The sequence below is a fragment of the Enhydra lutris genome, unplaced genomic scaffold (genome assembly GCF_002288905.1).
Source record: "Enhydra lutris kenyoni isolate GAN:26980312 unplaced genomic scaffold, ASM228890v2 scaffoldscaffold12, whole genome shotgun sequence".
In the NCBI taxonomy this organism is placed as follows: Eukaryota; Metazoa; Chordata; class Mammalia; order Carnivora; family Mustelidae; genus Enhydra; species Enhydra lutris.
This window is the reverse complement of record NW_019154096.1, coordinates 52,995,557-53,012,365: the sequence shown is the minus strand read 5'-3', so window position 1 is coordinate 53,012,365 and position 16,809 is coordinate 52,995,557. Positions and strand designations below refer to the sequence as shown.

Sequence of the window (16,809 nt, the reverse complement as noted above, 5' to 3'; positions counted from 1 at the left end):
GGTAGGGAGCCTGTGCTCCTCTTCACTGTGTGCTTCCACCAGGACAAGGGACCCTCTAAATGCTCAGGCGCCTCTCCAAGGGACTTGGGGCATCCTGAAACTAGTACTCATCTTCTCCCAGATCAACACGGCTGCCTGTGTCCCTTCATGTTCCTCTATGGCTGAAGACCTGGACAGACACAGGAAGGGAGAGGCCAAGGTGAAGGTCATGGGGATGAAGAGCTCTTTTCTACCAGTGATGGGCGACTTGAAGGCACCAGCATCCAGTTGGAGCAAGAGTATTCACTGAAGTCCTGGTCCAGAGGTCCCTGGGACTACTGAGGGGTTGATGACAGCCCCCATGGGATCCTCTGGAAGGGTAAGAAGTTGATAGAAGAAGGTACCAGCCACCACCAGCCAAACTGAGGCAGCCTGGGGCCAGAGTACCCCCAACTCACTCTCTCCTCTAGCTGGTCCCCTTTTCCTTATCACTTTGGAGAGACTCGGCTCCGTTCCAGACCAGCAGCCTAGAGCAGTGGGCTGGAGAGAAGAGATGCCACTGAGCTCGAGCAGCCCAGCGGCGGAAGGGAAAGTGGGTGATAAATTTAAATAACCAGCTTGACTTGGCAGCTCGCTGAGTTGTGATGCAGTGAAATTAAAATCTCGGCAGAACTTGCAAACACCACCCAGAAAAGTCTGTCTCTCTCCTTGGCTCCAAGATGGAAGGTGGGGAGGGGAGACTATCAGGCCAAGCCCCAGACACTGGCAGCCAGCCTTGCTTGCAATGTGATTAGCTGTGTCCTGGCCCACTGGGCCCCACTCTCCCCTCCACACAATAGCCCGGGCTCCTCTCTCCTCTCAGTCCTGACCTTGTGGAACAGCTGTATCAAGTGGCTGGTGAAGTTTGAAATCAGCCTCTGGTGCCAGGAGGTGGCAGGAATATCAATAAGGTCGGCTCTCCAGGTTGGGCTAGGGCATTGCTGGGCCGGTTTCCCCAGGACTCATCCCTGAAGGTTTACAGCCTCAGCTGCCTGTCCCCAGGGAGGAAGATGAGCCGGGTGCCCGAGACACAGGGGATGACGACGGGGCCCGGAACACCTTAGCACACCCAAGCCAGGCTGTGGACACAGACGACCTCCCTGCTCCCTCACGGTTAGCACACACCTGCCCAGAAAGAGCCTCCCCTTTTCTTTCTTGACCAAAGTCCTTCATATTTTCCAACAAAATATGCTTTTTAAGAATCTTCAAAGGGAACGTCTACAAATATTCCCAAAGCCTCTCCCATATGCCAGCTGTGCTTGAAGTTTTCACAGATGCCAAGATCTTTCTAGAAGAACCTAGCCCAAGTCCAAGTTTCTTGTGTCTGCTGTCCTTGCATCACTGCTTACTGCTACCCATAAAGTCCTGGCCCCAAGGCCACCATGCTGGACCCACTCCCGAGGTGGCCCATCAAGTCTCTGGGCACTGCCCCGTTTCTCACCTTGACAGTAGTACCTCCAGCACATTCTGTTTGTCCCCATAATAAACACATCATGAATCATTCATCTTTAATAGATTATGCAAATTAGGAGGACATAAAATCAACAAAGATCAATAACTCCAGCCGTTTAATTGCCAGCAAAAACATTTTAAGAATGAGCATAATCGGCAGCCCTCTCTTTGGTAATGGCACCATTAATCCAAACATTGGATCTTGGCCTAAGTGTAGAAAAATCATTCCCTGCCCCCACCTCCTCCCACCTCCCCTCCCCCACCTCTCCACACACTTCTCTCTTTTTGGTAATTTCCAGTTTCTGAGTGAGTTTCCCGTCATTACCACTGGTGAACAGCTCCGAATGTTAATGGTTCTGCTTTTGTTACTCCTCGCTTGATTGAAATGTCGCATACAGATTGAGATGTTAGTGCTAACTTGCCACCTGGGAATGTCAAGCTGGGTCTGAAATGAACTTTTCTCACACTTGGATCCAGATGGATCAGCCGGAGATGTTCCCAGGCTGAGCTGGGACCGTTCCAGGGCCATGGGGGGGAGGTGGGCGGGGGAGGCTCAAGGTGGAGGCACTTTTCTGTACCAGCCCGAGTTCTCCTGCAGCAGGAACCCTACCCGAAGATCCATCTCTCCACCCCGGGGAGCTCCTGCCTTCTGGACCGTGTGGTCCCAGGCACAGAGAAGCACAGCTGGGATGAGGGAAAAGTCTCCTGGGCTCTCTTTTGTCCCTGGCCTGGGCTGGGCCACCTTCAGGAAGTGGCCACTGAAACTCTCAGCAGATCAGAAAGTTGGCCTGGCCTGTATCATCTCTCTGCCTTGGGTCAGAACACCCAGCAGGTCAGAGAGCTTCCACGTTGGCCAAGGAGGACTCCTATCGAGGGCCAGTTGGTAATAGGCTATGCCCTGACCCAGCCAAGGTTGTCACTCCCAAAAGCAATGTCCAGGTCTCTGATACTTCCAGAATTCCATCTCTGATCACCTAGCTGAAGAGCTCAACCCTGTCTGGGCCAGAAACAGCTGTACCAGGACATGTCTTGAGGACAGCCTGGGAAGGTTAAGGACAAGGCCCTCCTAAGCCCGCAGGTGGAAGCTGGATGGCCACTCACAGCCCAGCTCAGGCCTGAGCCCCGCTCAGACCATTTCCACACCAGCACCAGGGCCTTGTTTCCTGCCTTTGCCACCGGCTATGACGCTGGCTGCCTACAGGCCCGCCGCTGGGTCCCCGGGCCGCCTCCACACGCCTCGCTCGGCAGGTAACGCCTCAGTGTCTCCCAATCCCCACTGAGACCCTTCTCAATCATTCTGTCTCCCAAGGAACAAACGGCACATTGGCTTTAGTGTCTCCAGAATAATTAGGTGAATTTTAATAACACCTCAATGTGTGTTTCTCCCACTTGGGCACTTTCCTGGCCCGGAAACCCTTCTGCAGTGCCAGGCGCCTTCCTTAGCCTGCAGCTCTGAGGCCTAGAGCTTCCTTGGCTGGGTCCTTCGCTGCACCACACCTCAGCCTGCTTCCCCTCCAGCCACCTCTCCTGCTCCCAATCCACGGGAGCAGCGGGATTAGATGTCCTCTCCCCTGCACTTGACTGTGGGACAGGCCTGACCCTGCCTGGCCTTGAAATCAAGCCTCAGTCTCAGTGATTTCTCTGGGAAGCGGGAGTGCGACTGGAATAATTGTGCTTTTCTGTAACCACGGAGGTGGAGGCCCTGCCCTGAAGCCCCAAACCGCAGCTCCCCAGGCTGCCTAGAAGGAGAGGAAGGTGGACCCCTGAGAAGCCTCGGAGGCATGGCAGTAGGGAGGCTGGACACCGCCCTCCTCCCCCCAGTCTGGCCTAAATTATTTACCCTCTGCCCTCTTCTGTGCACATCCTAGCAAGAGGCATCTGATTCCGGGCACCTTGGGGGTGGCAAGAGAAAAGGCAAAGAGAGAGGCAAGAGGATGGGCAGAAGGAACCAGCATGAGCTCCTCCTAGCTTCGACCTTTCCAGGCGGAAGCACACAGAGACCTTGACCACAATCTCTTCTCCTCACATCTGCACACATCTGTTCAGGAAGCACCCTGGTTTTCGGAGGCTCGCTCTCTCTGCAGATATCATGACAAGGGGCCGACTTGTCCCACTGGGCCCCAGATGGCATGGGCTGAGGTGCCCTTACTGAAATCAGTGCCTCCCCCCACCTTCTGGAAGCCTCCTTACCGGTCACAACAGGGTATGTCTGCGTGCCTGACACGTTGCTGCCCAGCTCGGGGTTGGCGGATGCAGATAGACTCGACTTGACTTCATCAAGCCCGGGGGTCAGGGCTGGGAGGGAGTACTCATTCCCCTGGGAGAAGAGAGAAAAGCGACAGCTCTCTACTGATGTGCACACGTGGAGAGAGGGCTCAGTGTGCAGATGGGGGGGAGGGACAGGGAGCCTTCCCAGATGGGGCCGAAGGAGATGGCCAGGCAGAGGGAGGGGAGCAAGGGAGGGGCGGGCTCAGCAGATGACGGAGAGTTTTGTGTGGGTGGGGGAGACCCAACTGGGGGTAGCTAGAGGATAGTTGGTGGTGGTGATCCCAGCCCTCTCTGAACTGCTGTAGCCTCTCCTGCCGACAAAGCCCCAAGGGCGGAGTGTAGCAGTTGGGGCCCCCCTGCTGAGAAGCAAGGGGTGTTCTCAGGTCCCCCTGGAGTCTTGGGGAGGAGGGGCTGACCCTGATGGGCCCCCCGAGGCAGGAGCTGGGGGAAGGGCCCAGGGGGGCCTTGGGCCTGGCACTGCTGGGCTGGCTGATCGGGTGCTGGCGCCCCCTTTTTAAAAAACAAACAAAGACAGCCCCACGGGCCCCTCGCTCTCTGCCTGTGCACTGGGGTATGAAATTGGGGAGGGGGAGAGTCCACATGGCTAACAGAAGGGTGGGAGGGGGCCAGTCATTGCCTCTGAAAGGGTGTCCTGCCCGAAACACTCGGGTAATTGCCTTTTTATTGCCGTCACTGCTCAGCCAGACCCCAGAGCCGGGCCGACCAGGAGCTTGCACAAAGCCGGAAAAGTTGCTCTGATTAATATTACGTTAAATTAAAACTGATTTTCTGCTCTTTCGGGTCCGTTTTTTTCCCTTCCGCTTCCTGGCCCCCCCAGAGGGCCCCCTCCCCTCCCTGGCTGGCCGGGATTGCCTCGTCATTTCCAATTCCTTCTCGTATTGATCTTCCTGTAGAAATCAGTTTTGTAATTAGCTGCAAATTAGGCCTTCTACTGGGGGTGAAGCTGCCCCCTGATTTATCACCAGAGTAATTCGCTGTGATCGGAGAGAAATTAAAATGAACTCAATTAGGCTTCGGATTTGCTTTATGGGCCCTGCTCCGAGTTTCAGGGGGAAAAATGACTGTGCTGGTGTTTAATAGTCTAATGAAAGTAAATAAAGGTTATTCATTGTAATACAGCCGGGGACTCGTGGAGGGTGCACCGAGCCGCCCGCCTCGGCCGGCTCCTCCTTTGTTGGTTTATGGCTCAGGGCACCTTAAAAAGACTTTTGATTTTTGTTTTATGAAGACAAACAGCTTATGGGATAAAAGGACGGGCGGAGAGAGAGGCGAGTGGCTGGGAGCCTCTGGCGTCCTAGAGCGGAACCGCACCGCGTGGAGCCTGTAGGGCTGCGCGGGTGTGAGAGCGCGTGAGCGTGCGTGTGCGCGTGCAAGCCCAGCGGACGGGGTTGTGCGGTGGCTGTGAGCCTGGCCAGGGCCTTAGGTGTGGGAGGAATGGGAGTGTGTGCACTGGAGCCCCTCTGGATGTGTGGGTGGAGGCCGGTGCTGGGGGTGTGCCAAGCTGTGGTCTGGGAGAAGGCCCCCCTTCTGGCAGATGGGGTGGGGGGGCGTGTGCTAGCAGGAGTGTTAGCTGTGAGTGGGGGAGGGAGCAGGTACCTGTGGTGGTGTGTAAACACGTGCACAAGGGTAAATGTGAGGAGTTAGGAGATGTGTCTACGTTGTGTATTGTGCGGGTGTGTTGTGGGCTGTGTGGTGCACAGGGCCGTTCTGCATCTGGACGAAGTATGGGGGCAGAGGGGTAGGCCATCAGCCGACCTCAGGTCACACTGGACAGCTGGACTTGGGAGCAGGAGGCAGGCCCCGAGGGCGAGAAGAGCACCCTGGTCTTGCCCAAACTTTCTATAAGACCTCTGAGGCATTTAGGCAAGGGACATGGCAAGAGGACAAGGACGTGTCCTGGGTCTTCTATGCCACATGCATGGAACGGCAGGGCCAGAAGCGACCTATTAGACCTTACCCAAGTCCTCCATTCTACGGATGGGGAAACTGAGGCTCTGAAAGGGAACAAGACTTACCCAAGACCTATCACCCAGAACTCATCATTTCTAACTGCCATATACCATAATGGTTTTTCTGAACACTACCATAGCGTCTCGGTGTGAGTATGTCTACTTGGCATGCATGTGGTATACCTGTATGTCACATGGGTGATGCTGGGTACACATGTTTTTCAGATGCCTTGTCCTGCCCCGTCCCTGTCCACTTCTGCAAGCAGAAAGCTCCTTCCTGGGGTGCCTGGGTGTCTCAGTCATTAAGCTGCTGCCTTCAGTTCAGGTCACAATCCCGGGGTCCGGAGATGGAGCCCCATATTGGGCTCCCTGCTCAATGGGGAGCCTGTTTCTCCCTCTGCCTGCTCCCCCTACTTGTGCTCTCTCTTACTGTCAAATAAATAAATAAAATATTAAAAAAAAAAAAGCTCCTTCCTCACCTGTTCTGATTTGATGTGCTCTGATGCCTGGAAGACGTCGGGGTAGGAAGGACGCTCAAAGACCCGATCCAAAGCTTCCAGCTGCTGCTGGGTGAAGGTGTCCGCTCGCAAGTGCTTCCGCAAACTGTCCACGCCACTCTGGGAGTCTCCATTGGGGACTGAGCCCTCGGACACATCTGGAGGACACATGGACACTGGTGGCATCAGCGCAGGCTGGCACAGGCATAGTAGGTCAAGGGGACTTTCTAGCCCTGCTGGGACCCCTCACCCCCAGCTTCTAGGCTAGAGCAGCTGACCCAGGGGCTGACCATGCCTCCAAAATCTGGCTGGGGAAGCCAGAGCCTCTGAAGGCCCTGGGAAAAGAAAGGCAAGTTGTCCCAGTGTGGGCAGCCGGGGGTGTGGGAAGGACTTGGCAGAGCTATAGCCAAGGGGTCTCCTGAGGGAATGTCTCCGAGAACCCCTTCTGTCCCCAGGCCTGGGTCAGCCTGGGGGAGGAGCTGGGTGTCTCAGACCAGCATTACCGAGCCTGTGGAGAATTGAACTCGGCTCTGAGATGAATTTCAGTTCCACTGACTCCAGGGGTGGAAAATCATCAAATCTCCGAGGCTGAGTGTAACACGGAGACTGGGTGAAGTAATTAACTTCACCACCGAGGGAGGAGGGACTCTGAAAGTCAAGCTGAGGGATTCTGCTCTCGTGGGGCCAGGACAGAGACCAGAGCAGGAGGACAGCAGGTGATACGTGAGGAGTGAGACCCCGCCTTGGACAGAGACTAAAGACAGTGTCTTTGTGCCCAGAATGTGCTCCTATACCCAGACTGCCCTCCTCAGCCTCTGTCTCCGACCTGGACTCCAGCCAGGCCTCTGACAGGGGCCAGCCCCATGGGCGCCTGGCTCCTCCTGTGGTTGTCACAGAGAGCCGAGACACTCCGTGAAGGAAAAGCCACGGAGGTGCCACACTCGTGCCTGCTCCCTGGGGCTGCAGGCCAGTTCTGTCCAGGTCCCGCTCTACCCAGACTTTCTGCTACCCCTCCCCCCTCCATCCCTGCACCCCTGCATCCTGTCTGTTAGTTTCCAGAGCACGCAGTGAGCTAAGAGTCTCCTCACTGGCTCTCTCTGTGAACATCTACGTGGCAACTCCCCAAGCCGAGGTTGGGTCCTCGCCAGCCCCAGTGTGGCCACTCCTTGGCTTCCTTCAGCCCAAGACCCACAGAAGAGCCTTGGGCCTGGGGCCAGCACATGCTGGAGGCCTCAGGGTGTTCCTCTGGGACTATTATATATATCAGTTTATAGGTGATTATACGATATGATATAATCAATATTGCATTATATACAGTAACACCGTACAGTATCATTCGGGAGACCATAGAAAATATTACATATTGATTAACCTCAACCCGCAGCCATCCTCTCTTCTGGCCTCCCAGATGGATCATGGGGTCTGCTTTCCAAATGGGACCTGCTATCTTCCCTTCCCTGTACTCTATTCCTCAGGAGGTGGGAAAGCAAAGAAAGTGTGTGTGTGTGTGCGTGCGCGTGTGCGCGCACACGCACGTGCATGTGAAAGAGAGAGAAATGAAGGGCAGGATCAAGGCTGAGGTGGAAAGACAGACACAGGGCCAGCCTCCATGGGGTTTCCATGTTCCCTGCATTCCTACGGGCACAAAACTTGGTTGTTGTATTTTTTACTGTGCAAGCCTCTGGAATGATTTTGTCTTAGACACTGCATGTGTCTCTCTTACATAAGTTAGGGTGCGGCACACTTAGTTTTTCCTTGCATGTGGGTATTCTCTGTGTATACGCATTTGTACACATGTAAACGTCCAGACAGGTACGTGTGGGTGTTTGTGTAAGTGACAGAACGAGAGCTGTTTTCCGAGTACACGTGCGCGCGCGCGTGTGTGCACACATGCATGTTTCACCGCATGGGGAGCGTGAGCTCAGGTGCCCTGTGTTTCTTCTGTGCCTGCTTTTCTTTCAAGGATGTGCCTCCTGATCCCACCCCTGTAGCTCTTTGCGTGTTCATTGTGTCTAACCCTCTCCCACTGGAATCCTCCTAACCTCTTTGGGAATCCCTGCTGTCGGGCCGAGCGGGGTGGCGGTGTCTTTGTGTGCGGTTATTGCAGTGTCGCCAAATGGGTCCCGGCAAGGAAGGTGTGCATTTGTCTGTGAGCAGGTGCTCCCGCATTCAGTGCCCGGGTGTGTGCATATGTGTGGGAAGGCTCACAGCGTGCCCCTGTGTGGATGTGTGTCTGAGCCTGTGTGTGGCTTGACTCCACCGTGTGTGTGTGTGTGTGTGTGTGTGTGTGTGTGTGTGTGTGTGTATGGGGGCTGAACTGAAGCTTTGTCCTCAGGTCACTGGCTGGAGGAGTCTCTTTTCCTTCATTTATTCAGGGGCCCTTCAGATCTTGACAAATCTGTCACTCTAAATTTGCGAGAGATTATGGTGCTCTCTCCCCAGCCCGCAGAGAGGTGATATATGATATCTGCTGCCCCTATTGATTGCCTGATCTGGTGGCAGAGGCCGGCGAAATGAACTTGAAATGAACATCATGCCTCAACTCATTGTGCGTATAATACACTACTTAATCCCACATTTTTCAGCCGCTATGGAATTCAATTGATCAATCATGTTCCACTGATAGTACTGTTTTAGGGGTTATTGCTGCTCCCTCCACTCACTGACCTTTTTATTTATTTATTTTATTGTATACTCAGGCCCTGGTGATAAGACAGGTTACAGAGGCAGCAGTGGAAGGGGGAGGGAGGACGGAAAGGCGAAGGGAAGCCTGCTACTGGAAGAGGTGGCAGCGGGAGGCGGGCAAAGGGAAGGAGAGGAGGAGGAAGGGCGCAGGGGTGAGGGAGAGAAAGCAGGTGCTGGAGGATCAGGAAAGCAAGGTGGTGTGATGAGAGCCTGCAGAGAACCCCAAGAGAGGCTACAGGAGGCTTGAGGAAACTCCCAGAGGAAGAAGAAGGCAATGAGGAGGCAGGAAAGGCAGCGGTAATGATGAATGACAAAGGAGCACAAAGAAACTTCTGGAGGGAGTGGGGGGTGGGGGTGCAGAAACAGGGCATGGGCAGTGGAGCCATAGAGGATGGGGACCAGAAGCTCTTGCAGGCTCTCTTCAGAGGAGGGGTGGCACCCTTCCTTCAGCTGGAGAAGGATGGAAAGGATGAAGGCAAGGGGAGATTGTGAGAGGGAGTGAGGAGAGGTGGTTGGGAGAAGCCTGGGATCAGAGGTTCAAGAAGCAGAAGTCCAGGAAAGGAGGAAAGGCAGAGGCAGAAAACAGGCAGAGGAAGAAGGGAAGACGCTCCTTGCCTTGTGCTAGCTGGGGAGAAGTCACTTGAACGGGGAACCTGGGTGTCCAGCTGTGGAAGGGCCTGGATGGGCGTGGGGGAGGGTAGGCAGAAGAAGGGGAAAAACAGAAGAGAAGATAAGAGAGAAAGAAGAGCAGACATAAAAAGAGAACATGGAAGAAAAGACTAGAAAAGGAAGAGAAGACGAAGTGGTGCTCAGCACTGCCCACGGGCAGAGACCTCCTGAGGATGACGGCGAGAGAGCCCTCTGGGTGGGACTTCCCAAGGGGAGACTCTGAGAGGGGACACAAGGAGAGGGATGGAACCACACTGGGACATCACTGCTAGGCCCCGGGGAGTCAAGGCTCGCTGGCAGAGCCGGCCAAGACAGAGGAGGAGGCAGAAGCACATCTTGATCTAGGTTTCAGAGTAAGCAGGAAAGGAAATGCATGAGTAATTAGAGAGCATCCTTCTCCAAGAAGATTCCCGATCCAACAGAGAGCCAGGCCATGAGTTCCCCATGGGCAGAGACCGTGACTGAATTCAACTCTGCGACTCTAGCGCTGGGCACGGACATGGGCATAGAGGAGGCGTTTGATGAGTGACTGAATGAATGGCTGACCCAGGCCCCTGGCCCAAGGTCTCTGGACTGGCCACCTGACTGGCTTGGCACCCCAGAATACCCAGTCGACTATCAGGTCCCTACCAATCAGAGGATGTGGGAAGATCCACAGCAGGGCCCTGGGTGGGCTTATGCCCCTTCTTCACTCACCCCTACTGCTGGTAAGCTTCTAACAGTGGCCCTCTCACCAACACCACCCTGCCCACCTATGGTACCTTTGCCCAAAGGACAGAGAACGCCGTCTTCCCAGTTAAGAGCAGCACTTGACCTGGGAGTTGCAGAACCACCGTCCAAGGAAGGCAGCAGAGGTCGCTTGGGAACAGGGACCAGAGACAACCTCTGAATTGGACTCCCCACACTGAGGCCCTGTCACAGACAGCGGGGGTGGGATAAGATGGGTCTATTGGCCCACGGTGGAAGCTGGTTCCAGAGAAGTCCTTTCCTAACTGATGGGAGGAGGCCCTCGGCCTTTATCTTGATGAGATAAGCCAACCCCCTGTCAGGATTCCAAGAACAGGGCTGGAGTATGGTGGCCTCACGTCCTGGGCTTTGTGGAACAATTCTGATTTTTAATTCTCTTTCCCATTGCCAGGCCCTATTTTAGACGAAGGTTGGAAAATGTGGTTGCTGTAGGTTTAGTAAGACCTCACCCAGCACACTGCTGGAGCAAGGAAGGGACCGTGTGCTAATTAGTCCCTGCGTGTGGGGGATTCAGCCCTGTCCTCCTTCTGTCCCCGACCCAACCACCGTCCATGAGCAGCTCACAGTACTCAGCTTATTACATGCCATTGAATCCTCCCCACAACCCTGTGAGGTCAGGACTGTGATACCTATGTGAAAGGGAGGGAAACTGAGGCAAAAAGACGTTACATGGCTTAGCCAAGGTAGGCAGGGTAGGCAGCCAGTTAGTGACAGTCGGGATCTGACTTCAGGTCTGCTTGACCCAGAGCCTACCCACTACGTCATTTCACCCTGCTGCCCAGGTTCTAAACCCAGGGACCAAGATGGGGACCACTTGACTCCATCTGGGGTACGGTCTCCCTCCTAGCATCCCTACTTCTCTGCCTTGCACACTCCCTACACTGAAGACACAGCCTGTGGCCCTCTGCTGACTGAGCACAGACTGTTTGAAAATGACTAGGGGAGACTTAGTCCAAATTTCTCATTTTACAGTGAGAAAAACTAGGAGGGGTAAGCAGCGAGCAGGGGGAGGTCACCAGTTCGAGGTCATACAGCTCGGTGCTAGGGCTCTCAGGACTGGACCCCATTCCAGGTGTTTTGTCCACTACAGCAAGAGCACTCTCAAGGACAGTGAGCTACCACAAGTCCTTTTTGGAATAAGGCAGGATATAAATAAATTTATTAAATTAAACCGTGAGCTAAAACTTTGATGAATATTTTTCTTTTGGGGGAACAAAGGCTCATATTGTCTTCTCCTCTGACTGCTCCCTATTTGCTGAGCAGTTAACAGAACGCTTTCACAGATCTTAGGTTATCTGGGCTTCCTAACCACACTCCAAGGTAGGTAGGGATTATGATCCCCTATTTACTGGTGAGGAAACGAGCTCAGAGCAAACAAAGTAGAGATTAGTGGGATGCTAGCTCAAGGGCATGTCCACCGGAGAGCCTGGCGCCGGGAAGGTGCTCTGTGGACAGCTGAGGACGGAGCTACAATGGGCAGCAGGAGCCCACCCAGCCCGTGTCCAGAGCGGGGGCTCCAGCAGGGGTGCCCCGGTTTCCACAGGGACAAAGACAGGTGCACAACCAAAGATCATCTCGACTAGAAGTAGAGCCGCTTTGTGAACATGGTTGACAATGGTTACCTTCAGATCATGAGCAAATCTGGATCATTTCTTCTCACCTAAGTTTTTCCATATTGTCCAGACTTTGTACAATAAGCATGCACCACTTCTAGAGTCATCAATAAAAATGTCATTTACTCCCCCAGCAAAAGGATCTGATCTCACTCACTTAGCCTTGTCACTCCCCATCTCTTCTGGGCTTGCTGGGAGCAGAGCCCTACCTTCTACATTCTCTACCTTCTCTGACTCCAGGCCAGGCCAGTCATGAATCATGCTGTCCAGTGAGAGCCCAGCAACTTGGACAGGAGAGAAGCCACTGACTACCACATCCTAAAGGTGAGGGCTAGGCACAAAGGTGTTCCGTCCTCCTTGTGTGATGACTTTCTACCTGAATTCTCAAAGTAGTCACTGCAAAGGACAGGAGAAAGTTTTGAGCACTGACCAAAAAGTGGGTGGGGGATGATTAGAGACAGAATGAAATAATGCCATTTCCTTGGTCAGAAAACACCCAGGCTCATCAAAGTCCACAAAATCAAGGTGGGATCCAAGAAGTAAGAATTAGGCATTTGAGAGGGATCTTTCAAGTACTGGGAAGAAGTATGCTACCATCAGCTCTCGAAGCCCCAGTACACACGTCTACCTCTGGGGAAACTGACATTAGAGCTTTTACATATACTCATTAAATCCGCTTTACTTTCTGAGGTACTTCTCGTTTTTCAGATGAGCAGGAAAATTATTTGTTCAACAATAGCCAAGGACTAAGCAGCAGAGGCTGGATTTGAACTCAGGATGTCTGACTCTGAAGCCCTCTCCAAATTCGCCACCAAATTTGCCTTTTATGTCAAAGGTCATCACCATCATCGTCATTAGCACATATGGACACTGTGTCCCAGGCGGGCTTCAGAAGATTCACACGTAGCATCTCCAGTTCTCACACAACACTTGCCAACGAGATACCATTAGTTCAGTTTTACAAACCAGGGAACAAGCCGAGGGAGGGTAAAAAAAAATGCGCAAGATCACACAGCAGAGAGGAAGCAATCCGGGGGGACGTCAGTCTTACTTCATCGGAAGACAGAAAATGACTCCAGGAAGCGAGACAGGAAGAAAAGAGAAAAGGGACAGAGGAAGTAGGATCATTGCATGAGGGGCTTCGGCCCCCAGGGGGCAGGGGCGCTGGAGGGGCCTGGGCTCTCTGTGTTTGGGGTGGGGGGCTCCGTGCTAATGTCTGCGCCTGCTCCCCACCATTCTGACCGGTGGCGTCAGCTCCGCACCCCCCTTGTCTAACACTACCTTCCCCCTCTGAGGGCTCACCCCCAGCTGCCAGTTGTTGCAGTTTCAAACTCAATTGTTCTCCTAGGTACTGAGGCAAATGGAGTCATTAATTACCTTCTATCGGCTGGGCTGAGTTCAGAATGCGATCAATATCCCCGCTTGACATTCTGGTGCAGCCCGGCCCCACCCCCACGCCGCGCCGGCCTCCCAGCTGATGGGGTGCGGGCGGGGTTCCAGGCACCCCCTCCCCTACTTTGCTTTCCTCAGGGGATCAAGAGCAGGGATTCGGGCCACAGGGAGGGGGCTAGATGGGGAAAAAAAAGGGAAGGAGTGCAAGGGAGGGAGGAGAGAATGGGAGGAGAGGGGAGGGGAGGGAGGAAGAGAGGAAGAAAGGAAGAGGGGAAGCTTGGGGGAAAGGAGAAATAGGAAAAGGAGAGAGGAAGAAAGCCCTACTGCCCTGTGCTGGGAAGGGCTGCAAGGCCCAGGCTGGAGAGTGTACTGGTGGGAACACAGTTTGTCCAAGGAGATGGGATGACACTCCCCCGTGCCTCCCATCCTTAAACTGGACAACCTATGAGTCTGCTGTGGCCGAGGACAGGGCATGAAAAAGCCCTTGGAAACATGGCCCAAAGCTTAGGCTCTGAGCAAGACTAGGTTCTGCCTGGCCTTCTAGCCCTGCCAGACCACCTCCTCAGTGAGTTCATGGTAGGGGGAAAAAGGCAGGTGCCTGGCCTGCCTGACCTCAGTCTTGCTGTGTCCATTGACACCCATGTGCCTTTAGGGACACTAAGCTGCACTGGTGATCCTAACGAGACACTGGACTAGGAGTGACATCCGAGTTGAAATCCTGGTTTTGTTGCTCACGTGCTACATGGCCTTGGCCAAGTCCCATGAGTTCTTCTGGATTGAGTTTCCTCAAAGTTACACCAGCGGGTGGCTAGCTCCTCCCTCTGCAGTATTAATTTCTTCTTTCTCTGTGTTCCAATTGCCATCTATCCAAACCTCTATTGTAGAAATAATAATAATAACTGAAATTGATCCAGTTCCTATTACAGTAGCAGACACTATGCGTAACATATAGACACTGACTTAATCCTTACAATAACAGCGGCTAACATTAAGTGCTTACTATATATTAGGCACTCATCTAAGAATTGTACATATATTAACTCATTTAATTTTCACCAGAACTTAAGCAGGAAGCTTCTATTATTATCTCCATTTCGTAGGTGAGGAAATGACGTGCAGAGGTTCCAGAACTTTCCTAAGTTTACACAGCTAACAAGTGATGCAAGAGGCAGAAGAAACACAGGCAATATGCTGGTGGCAGCTTAAGTTCGTAACCCAGAGAAACCAAGGGATGGAAATTTACCAAATTACCTACTACAGCCAGTAAGTGGCAGAGCCAAATTTAGAATCTATGTGTATCAGTTTTTTTTAAGATTTTATTTATTTGACAGACAGAGATCACAAGTAAGCAGAGAGGCAGGCAGAGAGAGAAGAAGGGAAGCAGGCCCCCTGCTGAGCAGAGAGCCTGATGAGGGGGTGGGGGTGGGGGGCCTGATCCCAGTACCCTGAGATCACGACCTGAGCCAAAGGCAGAGGCTTTAACCCACTGAGCCACCCAGGCGCTCCTTATGGTTGTTTTTTTAATGTTTGTTTTCTCCACTAAACTGTGACTATTTCAAAGGCAGGGACTCATCTTTTTCATCTTCGTAAATCTAGCACAGGGCCAGAGATGATTCAAAAAAAAAAAAAAGGAATATTGGCTGGTTCATCTAACAGAATTCCAGAAGCAAAGGTAGATGACCTCTTAACTTGCTTTGCTTAACAGTTTACCTTTTAGAAGAAAAAAGAAACAACAAAGTGAGTTGCTACTCTGGATTCAGTGTCACTGCATTTTACAGCTGCAAATTATCATGGAGATGATCATTTAATCGGATTCCCTCTTAGAGACCAAAAAAAAACCAAAAAAAAAAAAAAAACAAACGCTCAGAAAGATTGAGTAATTTTCCCATGTCACACAGCTGGTGATCTTTAAGATGGGAACCGAGGTTCTCAATGCCCAATGCCCTTTTCACTATTCCAAGCTGCTTAATTCTGACCAAGAGACAAAAACCAATAAAAGGCGGGGCACCTGGGTGGCTCAGTGGGTTAAAACCTCTTCCTTCGGCTCAGGTCATGATCTCAGGCTCCTGGGATAGAGCCCTGCATCCGGCTCTCTGCTCAGCCAGGAGTCTGCTCTCCCTCCCACCTCCCCCATCCCCCCGCCTGCCTCTCTGCCTGCTTGTGATCTCTGTCAAATAAATAAATAAATAAATAAATAAATAAAATCTTAAAAAAAAAAAACGATAAAAGGGAAGTGATGGGGATCTGCGGAGAAAGCAAGCATGTCTAGAGTTGACAGTAGCCGGCGAAGGAGGCATTGGACAGAATCCAACTTAAGGAAAGCAAACTGCTACACAGGGAGGGCAAGAACGGTCATGTGATTCCATGGCAAGAGATTCTACAAGGGAGTATAATTCCGTAAGGACAGGGTGCTCTAAAAATGAAATTCCACCTTTACAAGCTCAAATAATCAACCTGACAAAGTAAAGGGACTGGAGTGGGGGAAGGGTTGAAAGAGAAGGACATTTAAGGAAAAATCATTGCTGTTGCACACGGATAAGCTTTAAAATATGATGAGCCTAGATTTTAAAAGGACATGTACACTGAACAGTGGAAGATTATGCAGCCATTAAAAAATCATGTTTTCAAAGAATATTTAATGATATGTGAAAATGGTCCTATATAATGTTAAGTGAAAATAGCAAGACACAAGCTGTATATACAGTATCATTCCAATTTTGATAAAAAATTATATATGCACGGAAGGAAAAAAAATACCATAAAGACTATACTAAATTCTAACAGTGGTCTTCTCTCAGTGATGAGATTATGGGTGGTTTTTTTAAAAAAAATTTACTGTATCTTCCAAGTACCTTCCAATGAGCATGTATGACACTCATTATCAGACAAAAGTTATTTTTTTCCCTTTTAAAAAGGACACAACAGATGGAAGGAGGGGACCATAACCAAGGATGGATATGAGAGTAGCGTGAACCTGTCAGGAAGACAAAAGGTCAGAACAAGCTGAGACAACAGAAAAGGGCTTTCGTAGCTATGTCTGAAGAGAGAACAAAAAGGAAGGCAGGCTTAGGTTCAGTACTTGGCAAGGGGAGTAAGAAAGAAGAAAGGGGGGGAGAAGGCAGAACCTCTCGACCCTCCCTCCCTCTGTTTGCCTTCTTCTCCACCAAAGCAAAATCTTCAAAATTGGACCAGCATGAGTTGCCCACATCAGTAGGGGGCCAGCCAGGTAACTCTTCTCTATTTCAATGTACTTAACTTTCCCTGGGCTCAGATAATTCATCTACCGGCACCCTCCAGGAGAAAGTGGATAGGATCCTAAAATTTTTGCTGGTAATCCTTGAGAAATCACAATGAAATCATGAGGCAGTGACAAAGCCCAATGCCATCTTCCCTGCAAAGGGGAGGGGGGTTCATGCAAATAACGCTCTAATAAATTTAATGCTAGGGTCAGGAAATCTTTTAGAAGACATTGTTATACAGTTAATGTGTGGGCCCTGG

General features: G+C 52.0%; 1 protein-coding gene across 5 annotated transcripts in view; it reads right to left on the bottom strand.

Annotated features, from left to right (window-relative positions):
- Positions 1 to 16,809, bottom strand: part of LOC111145099 (paired box 2) — a 78,141-nt gene that overhangs the window by 14,323 nt on the left and 47,009 nt on the right. For all 5 annotated transcript variants that reach the window (XM_022499740.1, XM_022499736.1, XM_022499738.1 and 2 more), the window contains 2 exons: positions 6,188 to 6,363; positions 3,661 to 3,787 (listed from right to left, as the gene is read on the bottom strand). In XM_022499740.1, the coding sequence (XP_022355448.1) occupies positions 3,661 to 3,787; positions 6,188 to 6,363 (303 nt within the window). The remainder of the gene's footprint in view (positions 1 to 3,660; positions 3,788 to 6,187; positions 6,364 to 16,809) is intronic.